The 17,928-nt window shown below is 33.0% G+C and overlaps 1 protein-coding gene across 1 annotated transcript; it reads right to left on the bottom strand.

Annotated features, from left to right (window-relative positions):
• Positions 1-197: 197 nt before the first annotated feature.
• Positions 198-4,843, bottom strand: RUS4 (root UVB sensitive protein (Protein of unknown function, DUF647)). The gene is made up of 11 exons (XM_011027353.1): positions 4,146-4,843; positions 3,649-3,795; positions 3,333-3,479; positions 2,651-2,713; positions 2,479-2,555; positions 2,000-2,105; positions 1,346-1,448; positions 1,096-1,247; positions 930-995; positions 363-775; positions 198-315 (listed from the first exon to the last, which is right to left on the bottom strand). Exons 1-10 carry the CDS (start codon positions 4,614-4,616, stop codon positions 539-541), a joined length of 1,569 nt encoding a protein of 522 aa, XP_011025655.1. The 5' UTR covers positions 4,617-4,843; the 3' UTR covers positions 198-315; positions 363-538.
• Between the last annotated feature and the right edge of the window lie 13,085 nt (positions 4,844-17,928).

The following is a 17,928-nucleotide window of genomic DNA, read 5'->3' as shown; positions in this document are numbered from 1 at the left end:
TAAATTCATTCCCACTTCTGTTGTCTGTTTCTCCATTTAACTGGCGGAGGCAGGTGGATTTGTAGCGGCCTTGTCACATGAGCCCTCAGACGTCATACTGCACGTACCAGATTTGAGGTGTAAAAAATCATACATGTCCAGTTGATCTTCCTGACAGTGACAGGCTTACAAGATTGACATTTAATAAGTTGCTGGACAATCAGATAGAATCACAATCGGGTATATTAAATTTATATTGCAGATTCAATCCACCAAAGAATGTTGAAGGCTACCAAAAGCCCCAGGCACCCTACCCTACTGTATAGAATCACCCACCTGTTTGTGTGCGTGCATGTTTGTATCCATAGATATTCGATACTCACCTGTTTGTGTGCGTGCATGTTTGTATACATAGATATTCGATACTCCTGAGAAGCAACTCAGAGAGACAACAGAAACAACTTGTCCCCATTTTCAAACAATTTTATCCCCAAAACTCTTTCATGATGAATCAGAGAGCCACCCACAATATTACAGGAGTACACCCAATCTTCCACGTTCAATCATCTACAAAACTGTATCTAGCCTGCTCTTCTGTGCTGAGTAATATGTGTTTTAGAGCCCAACCCAGAGATCCCATTTGATCATTCAAAGTGGAGAAATCCCTTTTTGCAGATTGCTTGCTATCATCGATCAATTTAAACCACTCCTTGAAAACCAAGTCCGAGGCATCTTTATCCTCCACAGCCGTCTCCCACATGCTGCTGAAAAGCAGGGCCTTCCGAATGTAGCATGCCTATAATAACAAATGTAAAAGGCATTTTACATCACTAATGTGAAAAAAGTAGGAACACTGCCAGATTCTCCTATCAACATGCATACCGTAATGATGCGATGAAAATTATAATGCATGCATCATAAATAATGGTTATTTCACAAGTTCCTTTTACCTGCAACAAACCCATAATAACATCTGCAGTACCAGAACCCTCCCGTAGGCAAAGTAGGATACCTCGCTAGAAATTGATCAGAGAAAAGAACGAGTGAGACGAATTTTAAGAGGAGCGGCTGTATAATTATATGAAAATGCAAGGAAAAAGATTCTGATGGCTATACTGGCTTAATTCTTGTCCACTCTCTGCAAGAGCTCTCCATGCATACAAAATAATAATCCTCGCTAGTTAAAGCCTGCATTGCCATCATTGACAACTTCGGTATCTCGCTGTTGGTATTTAAGCACCCTATCCTAATGGGCCACAATTCTTTGTCTGTTAAAGAAAACCAATAATTAGCTCAAGTTGCATCATTCATAACACCTAATATCAAAGCACTAGAAAACACTAAAACCTGAGAAGAAAAGACCCACTTTTGGTCCACAGAAAATCAATTCCTTCCTCTTTACTCACTTCTGCAGGTGAAGGAACATGCCTGAAATCAATCCATGAATTTAGAATGATTTCAAGCCTATCCTGAAAAGAGAAAGGAAAAGTTGAGAGGTTGAACAGTGAGCTTCATACTTTGAGGAAATACCTTTATCTATAAAATGAGGAGAAGCAGTACTAGAGCATATATGCAGTAGAAATGATATTCATTTTTACAAAAGCAAATTTGATCCATGGATGTGCTGGGACTTCAGCTGGTTTGAAATAAGTGATGGGTTAATATTAAAGTTCAATCAAGATACTTTCAGCATAATTGCAAAAGTAAATAAAACAGAACAAATTTCTAATAGTTAAGAAACAAGGAGAGCACAATCTTATTATATTGTCTGGGTACAGATAACAAAACAGCCACGAGACATCTAAAATGTGATGTCTCTGGAATTTGAATACAGGCTTTGTTTCATTCAGGAGAGGTTCAATAAACAGAATCGATAATAAACCAGCATGCACATAGCAACAGAAAGAGTTTTTTGCATGAGAAAAGAAAACTGAAAATCTCAAAATCTGCTACTGAGCATATCTTGTTCTTCAACGGTCTCAAATGTAAAAGCAGATAGATTATGCTAGCCCACACAAACCTTAGTTAATGTTTGTAGATGGACATGCTGGAGTCCTTGATATATTCCAAAAAGGTCAATAGCTGAGAAAATGGGGTAAACAAAGAAAGGCAAACCTGCAAGCAACCTTGCATATTGACAACAAGTCAGAAATATACAATGGCATAAATCAACACAATGAATTCAGTTAGCACATTAAGGATAGGTCCAAATGGTAGAAAACATTATTTCTTCAGAAGGGAAGGTTTAAGTGTTATTCGATTAAGATCAATTTAAAATAACTTTTCAGCATCAGAATATGATGAGAACCAGAGGTACATGTAACTTTGAAACAGGAATATACATATAAAGTGGGGAGTAAAAACATGTATAAGCATCAGACATGTCTCACCTGATTGAATATCACCAAAATACAAAAAGTTTATTACTGGGAGGAAACTATATTTTTATTGATAAACCTACAAAAACGGAGGGACATTTTAGGGAAAGAAAGAGAAAACCTTTGGTTGTTTTTGAACAACATATTCAGAAGTGCAGCAAGCATGAGACCAAGGTTATCAAAGCAAACCGTTTGTATCTGAAACCCGTACCACAGGTCAGGATATGTTCACAAGGAAAAAGAATAAAATTCTGTATGAAAGACATAGCAGTCATGCAAGGAAAAATTATAACCTGTGCTTTGGCAGAAACTTCACCAATATTATCTGCTATTGCAAAGCTTCTATGAACAGCAGACTGCGTATTAGAGAGAAACATTACAACAAAAAACCATAACATGTAGAAGTGCTTTGTAAAACTGCAGTCCCTAAGAATAACGATGAAGTGGGTGTAGCATGCTTCCATTTACCACATATGAGGGCAATGATGGTGGGGGCTCACAACTTATTTTGAGCCACTAAATTTACTTATATTAGAATCGTGTTGTTTATGTGCTTCACTGTTTGAGTATGAATGCCACCTAGAACTGGCACTGCAATGATTGCAGACCATGTTCTATGATGAAGCTAATGTTTAGCAAGCAACAGCAAAAGGTACATAGACACAAAAGAACAATCAAAAAGGAAAAAAGAAATCAACAGACTGTTGGAGGGGAAATTGTTAAACAATAAACTTGTAAACACCGCACAAAGTAGTGAAAGTAAGATACTATTATAGGCATATGTTATTCATGGATGCTTCTTTGTCCTCAACAAACAAAATTTAACTAACATTATATTCTCAAAAAAAAAAGAAGAACTAATTTACATCAGCATATCATGAATGCTGATGCTGAAACCATTCTTCAGACTAGAATTGAAAACTAGGACAGTTCATGTAATAGAAAGGAGAATAACAGTTAAGGGCAAATCCTTACACCAGTTGCCAGGTAGCATGCAAGGCTTATTTGTTTGGCAATGTTGGCTAGAGTTGCAAGAAGCAAGAAATACTGAGGAAATGTGGGAGTCAGCAGCTCAACTCCAATGCTCAAACTGAACAGAACGGATGTCGTGAACCTAACTCTCTGCAAAAGAAAAAACACCATAACAGAACACATTAAGTATAGTGAAGGCTCTAACAACACCAAAATACAGTGCTTGTAACTGCAAGACTTTTAAACATCGCCATAAGCAAATAAGTGAAAAAAGCTTCAAACCTATAAATCAGAACTCTAATGGAGGCAGAAATTATACCTTCAAATTAGTATCAAATGCAGATGCTAAGCTAGCAGTGTAAATACATCTACTTAGCCGTCCAAGTCCATCCTTCAACACCCAGTTAAGAGCTGCTGCCGATGGAAGCGAACGAGAATACCCAATGCCTATAGCTCGAAACATTGCCTAATATAAAAAATCCCATTCTCACAATATAAGCATTCAAGTAAGCCAGAATTTCCTTACAAAAGAAAAAAAAATCCCATTTCTTTCTAATCATCTCTGCTTGTTTATCAGTTTTTAAGTCTTATAAGTTAATATTCCATATCAGTCTCCAAAAATTTCTCCAGCAACTTTAATGGGTTCAATTTAAAATCACCAAACAATTAAAGCAACAACCTTCACATTTAAAACCATAACCATAAACTATCCACGCTCTATTCAAGCTTATACTACCTAGAAAAACAGCAACCACCCTCAAAACTTCAAAACCAAACAAGCCAAAAAAAATAAAATCTCTTAGGCATTATACGTACCTGAGTTGCAAGAACTTGCAAAGCAGAGCTAAAAACTCTATGCAAAAACTTCCACTTAACATAACCCATATAATTCTCAGGTACTTGTTTAGGTATAAAAAAATCCTTAATACCAAAACCTGAAACCCGAACCAATTTACGAAACGCATCTTCAAAATCCAAAGAAAAGGACCCTGCACCCCCATCAAGACTGACTAACTTCAAGCTATTCCCTTCATATATATACCTCGAAACCCGACCCGACTGCCTAATGACAACCGGCAACCTCAGCAATGAATTGGGTTCAGACCCGGGTGGACCCGGAACCTTGTCAAGGCCTTCTTCAGGTTCATAATTAATGGAAGTTCTCAGGGAATTGGTTAAAGGTAGGATTTTTGGAGAGGTTTTGAATTTTCTTGAAATGGGTTTTTGAGATTTCCATTGAAAGTTCAGTTGATGATAATTTATGGCTGCGTTTAACGTGGATTGCATTAAAAAGAAAAAAAAATTGAACTTTTGTTTTATGGTTACAAAAAAGATTGGAACTTTAGAAGAAACAGAGATGAGCTGAGAATTCTGCTATTATTTTCCCGTCATATTTTTAACAAATTGGTTACTTATTAGGTTTTTTATACGGGGAGGGAGGGAGCAACAATGGAGGGAGGGCTTTAGGGAAGAGGTTTAGGTGCTGTGCGGCTGATAAAAAAGTGGACTTTACTTTTCCGTCTCCTCCTGGCCTTTTCTTTTCTGTTGTACACGATGTCGTTTTCAGTTTACGACTACTACATGCTTCGTGATTCTGTGAACTGAGAATAGAATGCGGGAGCGAGTTTATTTATTGTAAGCTAACAGCTCTATTTTTTAGAATAAAATAAATTTTTTATTCATTGAATTATATACTATGGCGGGTTATTCTGTGTTGTGAGATAAAATAATATTTAATAAGTAGTTACTGTGTTATACTTATATATGTTTAAAATAATTAAACGATTTGATTAAATTTTATTGTTGTGCTTTTATATAAAAAATGATAAATATGAACGGCCGCATATTAAAAATATTTTATTTATATTAAATTACTTATAAGACTTACAACTTACGTGACACGTGTTTATAATTTTTACGGGAGTAATTCTTAAATTCAAAAAATTAAATATGATGGCAATATATATATATATATATACACACACTTAAATATGATGGCAATACACACACACGTCATTTCAATAAAAGCAATGTGTGTGTAATATAATTTTGTAAAACAATAATATCTTTATATATTATCAAAAAATTAGTAAATAAAAACAGAAATACTTACAACCAAACATTCATTGGTAATTATAATTAAATTTATTGATGAAATAGTTTTTTTTATATATACTAATAAATTTTTTTATTAGTGTATATCAATGAAATTATAGTTATAAAAATTTAAAAAAAAAACAAATAGACACTATAATATGTTATTTTTACAGATAATATTACTGATTAAATAATCTGTTAGTAATATCTTTTCATGAATTTATTAGAAAATTTCTATTAGTGTATAACAATGAAATTATAGTTATAAAAATTAAAAAAATAAATAAATAAACACTATAACATATTATTTTTATAAATAATATTACTGATTAAATAATTTATTAGTAATATCTTTTCATGAATTTATTAGTAATATTTAAATTATAACCTAACGAGTGACTTCCTCTTTCCTCCCTCATTTCTTATTATTTCTTTATTTTTCTTTGAAAAAAAAAAAAAACAACAACAAACCTCCTAATTTATCATAAATCAAATTTTTATCACCATAAATCTGGTCATCCTTACACTTAGTTTGTTAATATCATTATTCTAATTTTTTTTTTATGATTCTTTATATTAAGTAACAAAATTATTCATTTTTTATTTGAACTTAATTTTCAAATGTTAATATATATATATATATATAATATTATATGTAGTTTGTCTATATTTTTACTTGTTTTATAATTTTTTTATAAAAATTTATTATATGAATGTATGATTTGTAAATGTTAGAGTTTGTTTAAGATTTTAAAATATTGTATTTGTTTGTAATTCGATGAAATTGATTTTGATTTTATGACTTAGATATTTTGTAATAAAATAAATAATAACTTATTTAATGGTTACGTTTTGTATTTTTCTAATTTTATTATTGAGTTAAAATTTTCAATTAATATGAAGGAGTTTGAATTTATATAGATAATTAATAATGATTTAAGAGTAATATTAAAATAGATTAAATAAGTTTAAGATAAATTAATATTAATTAATTTATTTAGTTCATATAATTAATTAATATATGTTGATAATTCATGAATGTATCGAGTTTCTTTGAAAGTGTTGCGCAAAATAAATTATTATAATGGGATTGAGAGTTTTATTAACTATGTACTATCTAATCCAAGTAATATTAATGGAGACGATATTAGATATTTATATAAGAGGTGTAAAAATAAAATAAAAATTAATTTAAATATTGTAATGATGTATCTTTTATAAAAAAATTATAGAAAAATAAGAATCATATGTTTCTTGTAAGACTATAATAAAAAATAAAAAAATATCTTTTTTTTTTAATTATTATTAGCAGGTCTTGCCATTTAATTAAAAGTATAGAAAAAGAAAAAAGAGTTTAAAGGGATGTTATATTATTTCTACCATTATATTAAAAATTTATGATGTGATATCGTAATGCAATGACATTGTATTTAATTTTCAATTCCTCAAGCCAATGTGTGATAGTTTTGGTGTCATTCATATTGGTCTTTTTTCTCGTAAGAAACTGATCGGATGCATTTATAGTAATGAGAACTGGGGTTTACATATGATGCAACAGAACTCGCAATAAAATCAAGAAAATCTCTTCTACTCGAATCTATTCATGCTCTATTACTCACAGAGAGAACCTAGCTGAAGAGAGAGGAACCTGGTAACCTTAAGAAGATCTGGGTAGAGAAAGTGTGTCTTCTACTTCCGGCCACGCGTGTTTGCTCTGATGTTTCTATATTTGATTTAGCTTCAAAAACTCATGAAGTGGAGGATGCCAAACCATTGCATGGTTTGGCTTAAATGAGTTACATTTTCCTTCCTAAACTCATATTAAGCCACTTCATAGCTTCTTAAAGGCAAAAATTGTCTTCATTGTTCTGATCCTCAAATTAATCTGGAGGTTGTAAGAACTTTCTCCAGGTTCGGCCAGATCTTCCATTTGCGATGTAATCAAGGTAGTCATCTTATTTCTGTTGTTCTAGCAGCCCAAATCTGAAGATCATCTTGTCCCCTCCTGAAAATGAAAAGAGTCTTTGCTAGATCAGAAAAAATTGGTCCACTAGTCACATCTTCTACTGAGGTATGTGCTTGCTTGTTTCTAAGCTAAGCTTAGCTTTGTTTTATAGGGTGAGTGAAAACACGCGATCTGTTTTAGGCACTGCATTCTTCTCATACCCAATTCATCTATAAATAATTACCTGGATCCATTATTTTACTACCTTTCTTCGTTCTGATCATTCTAGTTTGATGAAAACAGTGCTTGAGTAAGTAAACACATAATGATCCTGTTACGAATTGAAGAAATGAAGCAAAGGTGAGAAATGTCAGAAAAACAAAGGTATTGGACTGAATATAAATCCACCAGACACCAATTTTTCACAGTAATGGTTGTTAATAACTTGAAAGACGAGCTGATAAGAACAAGCATGAAGAAGATATACTACTACTTGTTGATAATTTCAAGTGGCTTTACTGACGGCTGGTTTGGTTGTTCATAGTATTGTTGTTTGCAGATAATTCCTAGATAGTTTAGGACAACTTGACGGAAAAATTGCTAGAGACCATTGTCCTGAAAGGTATAAGCGGACATGTATATGTATGGGATGCAAAACTTACGAAAGGAACTGATGAGCGACTCTCCCAAAATGGTTTGGGAAAATTTTGTACAAGGTCATGGCTTGGGAGAAAGCAGATTTCCTGGTCTTCCGATATGATGAAAATTCAACATTCAAGATTACTATTTCCGATAAGCAGGATGTGAGAGAGAAGGTGCTTACTTTATAAACAAGCACGCTTCATGTTAGGAAAAAGATACGCAGAGAGGAAAGCTCGGATGAGTAAATAAAAGTTCTGATTATACCGAATAAAAAGAAGCTCTGTTGGGTTGTGGCCCAACCCAACTCTATCTCTTTTTATTTTCCTTTCATCTCTTATCCCGTTTTGGGATGGTGTTGTTTATTATTTATGAATAATATTTACTATGCAAAGCTTATTTAGAATAAATTTAGACTTGGTCATGATATTTATGGTAATTTAGAGAGAGATGGAGCTCCACCCTCTTTTTTCTCTCCTCTCTTCTTGCTCAACGTAATTTCATTTATTATCATAAATACTATTTTTTATATAAAATTCATTTAGAATGAGTTTCAATCAAGAATTTATTATTTATAAATAATTTTTACTATGCAAAGCTTATTCAAAATGAGTCCCTAGTTCCTAAACTCAATCAAACCGAGCTTCACTTCTCCTTTTTTTAACTCTTTTTTCTTGGTTTTAACTGATTGAGCTACATTGTTTCATATCATTTTACTATTTATAAATAATATAATTTATATGATATAATTTATTATTGTTTATGAATATTACTTGTTTTTATATATTTTCTAGATATTTTTATAATTATTTTGTTGATGTTTTCCAAACTAAATATTTTATTATTATTTTGAGAGAGAGGAGGAGAAATCGAGATATCGAGAGCAGGATTCATCTCAACATGCTATAGAGAGAACACTCTTAACGAGATAAGAAAGATACATCTCTTCTCTACAGAAAAAATATTAATTTTATCTTGAATTTTACCTCCTTGTCATCCGATAAAACAAAATTAAATATTTATTTAAGTATCAGAGTATATTCTTGATCATTCTACTTGTTTTACATGTAGAACTGAGGTCCATTGTAGAAATTTTGCCTGCGGTAGAAAGAAGAGTAGAAGGTAGTATCTTGATCAAGTTCCTGACTTGCGAATGTCTGAATCAAGTGTAGAAGGAGAGACCGAGGATACAAATTCAAACTCATTCACAAGGCGTAGACACGGAAAGGAGAAGCATGGGACTGATAAGGCTTAAACCGGCAATGGAGGCTCTCAAGGTACTGATCCATACCCTTGGAGTATCAAATAGAAAGGAAACTAGAAATCTCCTTGTGTTGTTGAACTTTTTTGTTTCATGTCTAAATTAACAATTCTGATAGTTTGTTACCTTTCTCGTTTCCACATATCAAGAGCTTTATGTCTATGAGTTTTCTTGTTTTAAATATTTCCCCGTGGATGACTCTGATTCTGAATAAACGAGGCTGCCTGGAATGAAATGTAGTTTCTATCTGATATCAAGAAGAAGAAAAGTAACTGAGAGAGCCAAAGAATTGGCACCTGAGGATGAGTCTACTGTACATGTATTTTTTTGTGGTAAGCTCTTAAATCTTGCATTTTAATCTTCTTTTTTCACTACCAGAAATTTGCTAAATAACAACGAATTTACCGACAGAATATTTCTGTTAGTAATTTGAGGTTGAAATTACCGACGGTTATATTCCGTCCGTAATTCAGTTGGTAACTATCGACGGAAAATTTTCCTTCGGTAGTTACCGACTGAATTATGGACGGAGACGTCACCGTCGTAAAAAAAAATAGGTCGCTGACGTGGAGGTTTTGGCGGGTTATTTTTTCAGACGGATTCAAAAAGACAGGCCCTACAGTGACCACCATTTATATTGCCGACGGATTCACCGATGGATTTGAAATGGTAGATCCGTACGGTGACGTGTCAATTGTGCCGTCAGAATCATCGACGGATTTTTCGTCGGAGAAATTGTCGGGAAAAGTTAATATATGTTCACCTTGCCGACCTCTCCTCCCCTATTTCTTCTTCTTCCTAGTCCCAACTCTCTCAACTGCAAACAACCAGCCCCCCATCCCCCCAAACAAAAATCTCCCTCATATCAGCACAACAAGTTATATTTCTTGAAGTTTTGTGGTCATAGCATCCGTGTTTTGATTTACCGATGGATTTTATCAATTTTTGTAAGTAATTCTTTCTTTTTAAATCTTAACATTTAATTAAATGTTAATTTTATTGTTTTTTTAGTATATGTATTTTGTTAGTAAATATACATGTTTTATTTAACTGTAATGAGTTGAGACCTTTTATTCAGTAAGTTTATACTAATTAAATTTTGTTAGTAATATACTGTTAATTATATATTGTAATATCATACACTCATTATCACTTGCAGGTAACATCAACAATATTTGCTCTCCAATAACTCACAGCTGACCGAATCCCAGATCTTTCAATTACAAGATGAGCAGTTTGCCACGTGGTTCAGAACACATGTAAGCACTATCACAAACTCATTCTAACTTGCAAAATTATTGTACATATGCATGTCATTACAAGATTCTCGTTCATTTACTGTTTATTGATGTACATTACATACAAGGTTTACCAAATGGGAAGGAGTGCACCTAAGTCATTGTCTTCACTAAGCTTGGGGCCTGAAAGAAAATGTAAGTGCTACAACAGGTATTTTGTCAATGGATATGTTTTCCATACTGAAGAATTTGGGCAAGGAAGAAAAACATACAACAACGGTGTTTGTGTTAAGGGATCCACTAGTAATGAGTTAGAAGTTGATTACTATGGTAGATTAGAAGAGGTCATCAAACTGCAATATCATAACGAGCAGAATAGAGTATTTTTATTCAAATGCTATTGGTATAACACGACTGACAGAGGAATCAGAGTTGATCCGGACTATGGTCTGGTTGAAATCAACTCAAAAGCTAGACTCCGCAACATAAACGATGTCTTTGTTCTTGCAAAGCAATGTCAACAAGTTTATTACACATACACCCCTTCATTTAGAAAGGATCAATCAAGAGTGGATTGGTTGTCTGTTTTAAAAACAAAACCCCGGGGTCGTGTCGAGGTTGTTCAGGATGAGAACGAAGACACAGGTGTGCAAGATGAAGTCTTTCAAGTTAGTGAGGTGGTTGAACTATATTGAGTTGCTTCTTCGATTGAATTGGAAGAAAATTCAAATTTTCATGTTTTCGATGATAGTCTTGTTGATGTTGACGCAGAGGAGTTGGATTTTTTTTAAGCTCTAGCGGACAAGCAACTGTAGATGAAGAAGATGATATTCATATTGAAGATTGCGATGAAGGTGATGACAATTCAATTGACGACGATGAAGAAGAAAATTCTGACTAACTACCAAAATGAAATGCTATGTAAAACCTTTTTTTTCATGTAATTTAGATTGTGGATGATATATTTTGAAACACAAAATATTTATTACTTGAAATAATTAGTTGAAATGTCACAATTATGAAACAATTACTTGAAATAATTATTGGTCATGGATGATAGATTTTGTAACATGAAATAATTACTGGAAATGCCACCACATCGCCGACGACCACACCAACGGACTCAAGGCCGTCGACATTTCACAGAGAGTTCGGAAATAATTACTTGAAATGCCATCACATCACCAACAGCCACACCGATGGCCCTAAGGCCGTCAGAATTTGACAGAGAGTTCAAAAATAATTACTTGAAATGCCACCACATCACTGATGGCCACACCGACGGACTCATGGCCATCAACATTTAACAGAGAGTTTGAAAATAATTACTTGAAATGCCACCACATCACCGACAGCCACACCGACAGACTCAAGGCTGTCGGCATTTCATAGAGTTTGAAAATAATTACTTCAAATGCCACCATATCACTGACGGCCAGACCGACGGATTTGAGTCCGTCGCAAAGTTGGTGGCGGATCAATTTTATCGACAAACTTACTGACAGATCGTGCGCATTTCAAAGCGTTGTGCATTAAATGCATCTCTAACAGCGTCATATTGCAGACAAACCACGAAAAATATGGAGGGATATTAAAAATTTTGGTGTGAAATTCAAAATTTATCGACGAATTTTTACACCTCATCGATGGAATAAATTAAAAATAATAATTAATTTTCTATCCGTCAGTTAATCCGTCGGTAAAATTGGCATATGATCGTCGGTGAATCCGTCGGTAAAACTGCCATATAAGTGTCCCCGACCGCCTCTTCAATTCATTTTCTCTTCTCCTAAGTTCTTCACCTTTCTTTTCCTCTCTGTGTTGATCTCCCTTCTTCACCGGCGATATCAAGCTTTTTTTGTGGTGAATCTCCATCAATTGAAAAGGTTAGTGTTTCTTCTTTTTCATTTTACTTTAATGGTTTTTTTTTTTCTATTTTTTGTTATGTTTTTTTGTTTTGGTGTATTTTTTGTAATGTAGATAAAGTCTATAGTTTTTGTTTGCATAATTCATTGTTAAAGTCTATAGTTTTTTTTTTTGAATTTTTTTTATTGTTGTTTTGGCATAATTATTATTAGTTAATTTGTGGCTTTACTGACGGCTGGTTTGGTTGTTCATAGTATTGTTGTTTGCAGATAATTCCTAGATAGTTTAGGACAACTTGACGGAAAAATTGCTAGAGACCATTGTCCTGAAAGGTGCAAGTGGACATGTATATGTATGGGATGCAAAACTTACGAAAGGAACTAATGAGCGACTCTCCCAAAATGGTTTGGGAAAATTTTGTACAAGGTCATGGCTTGGGAGAAAGCAGATTTCCTGGTCTTCTGATATGATGAAAATTCAACATTCAAGACTACCATTTTCGATAAGCAGGATGTGAGAGAGAAGGTGCTTACTTTATAAACAAGCACGCTTCATGTTAGGAAAAAGATACGCAGAGAGGAAAGCTCGGATGAGTAAATAAAAGTTCTGATTATACCGAAGAAAAAGAAGCTCTGGTGGGTTGTGGCCCACCCCAACTCTGTCTCTTTTTATTTTCCTTCCATCTCTTATCCCGTTTTGGCATAGTCGTGTTTATTATTTATGAATAATATTTACTATGCAAAGCTTATTTAGAATAAATTTAGACTTGATTATAATAGTTATGGTTATTTAGAGAGAGATGGAGCTCCACCCTCTTTTTTCTCTCCTCTCTTCTTTGTCATAGCTTAACTTGGTGTAATTTCATTTACTATCATGAATACTATTTTTTATGCAAAATTTATTGAGAGTAAATTTCAGATTGAATCATACTATTTATAATAATATATTTATTATTTATAAATAATTTTTACTATGCAAAGCTTATTCAAAATAAATTTTAAGTTTCTAAACTCAATTAAACCTAGCTTCACTTCTTTTTTTTTATATTTTTTTTATGGTTATGATTGATTAAGCTACATTGTTTCACATCGTTTTACTATTTATAAATATAATTTACATGGTATAATTCATTATTCTTCATGAATATTATTTTTTCTCATAGATATTTTTATAATTATTTTCTTGGTATTTTCCAAACTAAATATTTTACTATTTTTTTGAGAAAGAAGGGGAGAAATCGAGATATCGAGAGAAGGATTCATCTCAACATGCTATAGAGACAACACTTTCAACGAGATATAGAAGATACATCTCTTCTCTACAAAAAAAAATATCAATTTTATCTTCTTAAATTTTACCTCCTTATCATTCGATAAAACAAAATTAAATACTTATTTAAGGAGAAATCGAGATATCAAGAGAAGGATTCATTTCAGCATACTATAGAGACAACACTCTCAACGAGATAAAGAAGATACATCTCTTTTTTATAGAAAAAATATCAATTTTATCTTTTTGAATTTTACCCCCTTGTCATTCGATAAATCAAATACTTATTTAAGTATCAAAGTATATTCTTGATCATTCTACGAGGAACTTGTTTTACATGTAGAACCAAGGTCCATTGTAGAAATTTTGCCTGCGATAGAAAGGAGAGTAGAAGGTAGTATCTCGATTAAGTTCCTGACTTGGGAATGTCTGAATCAAGTGTAGAAGGAGAGACTAAGGATACAAATTCAAACTCAGTCATAAGGCTTGGACACGGAAAGGAGAAGCATGGGACTGATAAGGCTTAAATCGGCAATGGAGGCTCTCAAGGTACTGATCCATACCCTTGGAGCATCAAACAGAAAGGAAACTAGAAATCTCCTTGTGTTGTTGAACTTTTTTGTTTCATGTCTAAATTAACAATTCTGATAGTTTGTTACCTTTCTCGTTTCCACATATCAAGAGCTTTATGTCTATGAGTTTTCTTGTTTTTGAATATTTCCCCTTGGATGACTCTGATTCTGAATAAACGAGGCTGCCTGGTGTTAGGATGCTGGCATGCAAACCTAACAAGATAAAAGATAAGATATAAGATAAAATGAGAAATGGAATACATAAGAATTTACGTGGTTCACCCAATTGGGCTACATTCACAGACAAGTATAGAAAGATTTTACTAAGTAATGTAGGAATTACAACCTCTCTCTAATAATAGGAGAACAACTAAGAATCTCTTTATTATTAGTAGAAAACACCTCACTTACTCTATCACAAATACCTCACAATTTTGTGGGATTACTCTCTCTTCACTCTCTTCTTTTTCTTTCTATTTTGATTTGCATATAGACTTGAATGCATTGCCTATTTATAGGCAAGAATAAGGGTATAATGGTCATAAATTTAGAAAGAATATATACCTAACAACTCATCCTCCATTCATACTCCATTAAGTATACCAACTCATCCTCCACTCATTCTCCACCAATTACAACTCATCTTCCACTCAAATCCCATTAATTATGTCACCTAATTACATGACTTTACACTTGGAACGAGATGTATTTCTATCTTATATCAAGAAGAAGAAAAGCAACTGAGAGAGCCAAAAAATTGGCACCTGAGAATGAGTCTACTGTACACGTATTTTTTTGTGGCAAGCTCTTAAATCTTGCATTTTAATCTTCTTCTTTCAAGCATGAATACTCTCACAAGTTTGATATCGAAGCCGATCTTGATAATAGCTACGAACAGTTCTATCTGTCAAGAAAAACCGTGTAAGTTTTCTGCTTGTAATTGGAATATGATTAGCTCTTGGTATTGAATTATGTATTAGATGAAATATGAGCTGCTATGATTAATGGCTTTCTTCATGCAGCATATCGCAGAAGAATGGGCATGAAAGCATATGCCTCGCACTAACCATTCAAAAATTCACCTGAAAGTCCTCCGTGTGAGAAGATACGATCCGTTTAATGGAAATGCAACACTTACAAAACTGTCCAAATTCGTCATGGATAACAAATTGGAGGAACATGATACATGTGTGCAGTCGAAAAAACCCTAAAATCTCAATTTAATTAGTAAGCAGAGATATATAAAAAATAAGAAAAATTATAGTCATACAACAACACATATAAAATTTATATGGTTTGATAACTTAAGTCTACTTGATACGGTCAGCTTGTAAACGCAAGCAATTTTAAGCATTTAGATAATGATTTGACATTACTAAATAAACATACGATCTAGATATACTGTTTAGATGGTTTAATATTTTTTTTTACGGACTAATGAAATATATTTAGGTTTAAGAAAAGTTATGAAGCAACCGTATTTTGTTATCTCTTTAAAATTGTAATAATAAAAAATCTGAAGCAACCATGTTTAGTTACCTCTTTAAAATTATAATAATGAGATCTGGCGGTTGAACATGACTTAAATTTTACAAGTGATTCTATAAGTAATTTCCCGTGAGATAACCAATGTTTTGTTGAACGAATAGTTGGATATTTCATAATCACGTTTTGAGCATTAATGCTCATGTTATAATATATTTTATTATTTTTTCTATGTTTTAATTTGAATTTTTAGTTGTTTCCTAATAAATACAAGTTTTCTGACCTATTTAAAAGTAATGTGACCGTTAAGAAAATGACTACTTTATATTTTAATTTTTAAAGATAAAATTATAAATTTAAAAATTACATCTGCAACCCCTTTTACTTGTTAAACCTTCTAAATTTTTTTTATGATCCCTATTGACTTGCATCACTACTCCACATGCAAGATGATCATAGAAAAAATTACATGATATCTTATAAAATTAATTTTGTACTTAAATCTCAAAATAATCCAAAACTTATTTTTTCTCTTTGTAAACACTAAAGTGTACATAATAAAACAACTCACAAATAACTTCTATCCTAAAATATAATAACTTTATAGATTTTACATCTCCTAAGTAAATGATATTTCTTTTCTCAATCCATAATTTTAAATAAACCCAACAACGTATTTTTCAGCTCATAAAGGGAGGGAAGGAAACCAAGAAGACTCCTGTCTTCTATGTGATCATCTTCCGAGTTACGGATGAAATTTTCCTCATGGTCATGAAACCCTAGCTGAAGTGGTATAGAGCACTAAGATGCTAGTTTGCATCTTTCTGTCATGAGCAATCTGATTTCAGTTTCTAGGTTGCTCTTTTTCTTTAATGTTTCTTAGTCTCGCTTTAAGGGTTTTTTTTTTTTTTCTAGAATGATATATGCTTATCTTAAATATACCAGAGTTTGCAGTAATAATTTCCATGGTTAAATGCATATTTTTCTTTATTGAATCTGCTTAAATGATAAAGGCTAGTTCTGGCTGTCTTCGTTTGTATTATGTTATACTAGCTTTGTATTCTGGTAAACGGTATAATCTGCTGAATATAACATTCACTTTCTTGAAACCTTGGTGCTAACCCCTAAATTAAGCAAAAATTCACGGTACTCCAGTACTATGGTGGAGTGAAGAGCTTAGAACTTTGTGGGATTAGGTATTCCAGCTTTGTTGAAGGTTCTAGTGTGAATAATTCGATACGCATGAGTTCAGTAATTGGAGATCAGAAAAATGATAGAGTTCTATAAGATTGTAACTGTGCTCCATTTCGACATTTGGATAGTTAAAAACTAACTGGAGAATCTTCCAAATTCTCCTCCAAGAGAGAATACACTGACAATGCTACTTACAATCACGGGAAATTTGAGAATGTAAGATAATGGCTTAAATTTGATATATTATGCAGAACATGCCACCTCACAATATCGAATAAGTGATATTGATATTTGTGGTGGTGGTATCATTGTCAGTAATTGGTGTTGTATTTGATGAAAATGAGAAGTCAGGAGAGCCTAGGGTCATAGGTGTTATAAAGCGAATAGGTTCATGGAGAATTTTGTAATGTGAAGTACTGTAATAATTGTGTTCTTCAAGCAATAGGGCCAGCGCAGGAAAGGCAGCACTCGTATTGGTTTTCCTATTGATGAATCAAAATGAGAGAGTTTAGGGAGGTATTGAAGAGTGTTTGATAGGGATAGAAGGTGTTGAACTTATTGGAAGTTAGACAACGAAGGCAGAGTTGAACTTATTGGAAGTTAGACAATGAAGGCACAGAAATGGTGCGAGGAGAAACAGATGCCTACTGAGCATGCTCATGCGAATTGAATACTCTTTTTCAGCAGGAGTTGCTTATTTTGCAGACATGTTCAAACCTTGAAGCTATTGTCGTGATAAAGTGTCTGGTCTTTAGGGGAGGCAAATATTACTTTTTTGATGCAATTCAGTTCAGTTTGTTTGTAATGTTGTGGAGTTTGGTGGTGAATGAAAATTTTCATATAACAGGAAAGAAAGAAGTTTTCCAGACTTTAAGTACTCATTTGAATGTTGGGAGTCCAATTGAGGCAAATTCTAGCAATGGAAATGCCCATGGTTTCATAAATAATCAGGAGATCACAAAAAGAGGAACTTAGAAAGGTTCAGGTTGAAGTGTCAAGAAAAGCATTTTCCTTTTTCTTTTGTCCTCACCCC

Source organism: Populus euphratica, unplaced genomic scaffold (assembly GCF_000495115.2).
Source record: "Populus euphratica unplaced genomic scaffold, PopEup_1.0 scaffold41.1, whole genome shotgun sequence".
Taxonomy (NCBI): Eukaryota; Viridiplantae; Streptophyta; class Magnoliopsida; order Malpighiales; family Salicaceae; genus Populus; species Populus euphratica.
The sequence above is the reverse complement of the archived record's forward strand: the minus strand, read 5'-3'. Positions and strand labels throughout refer to the sequence as shown.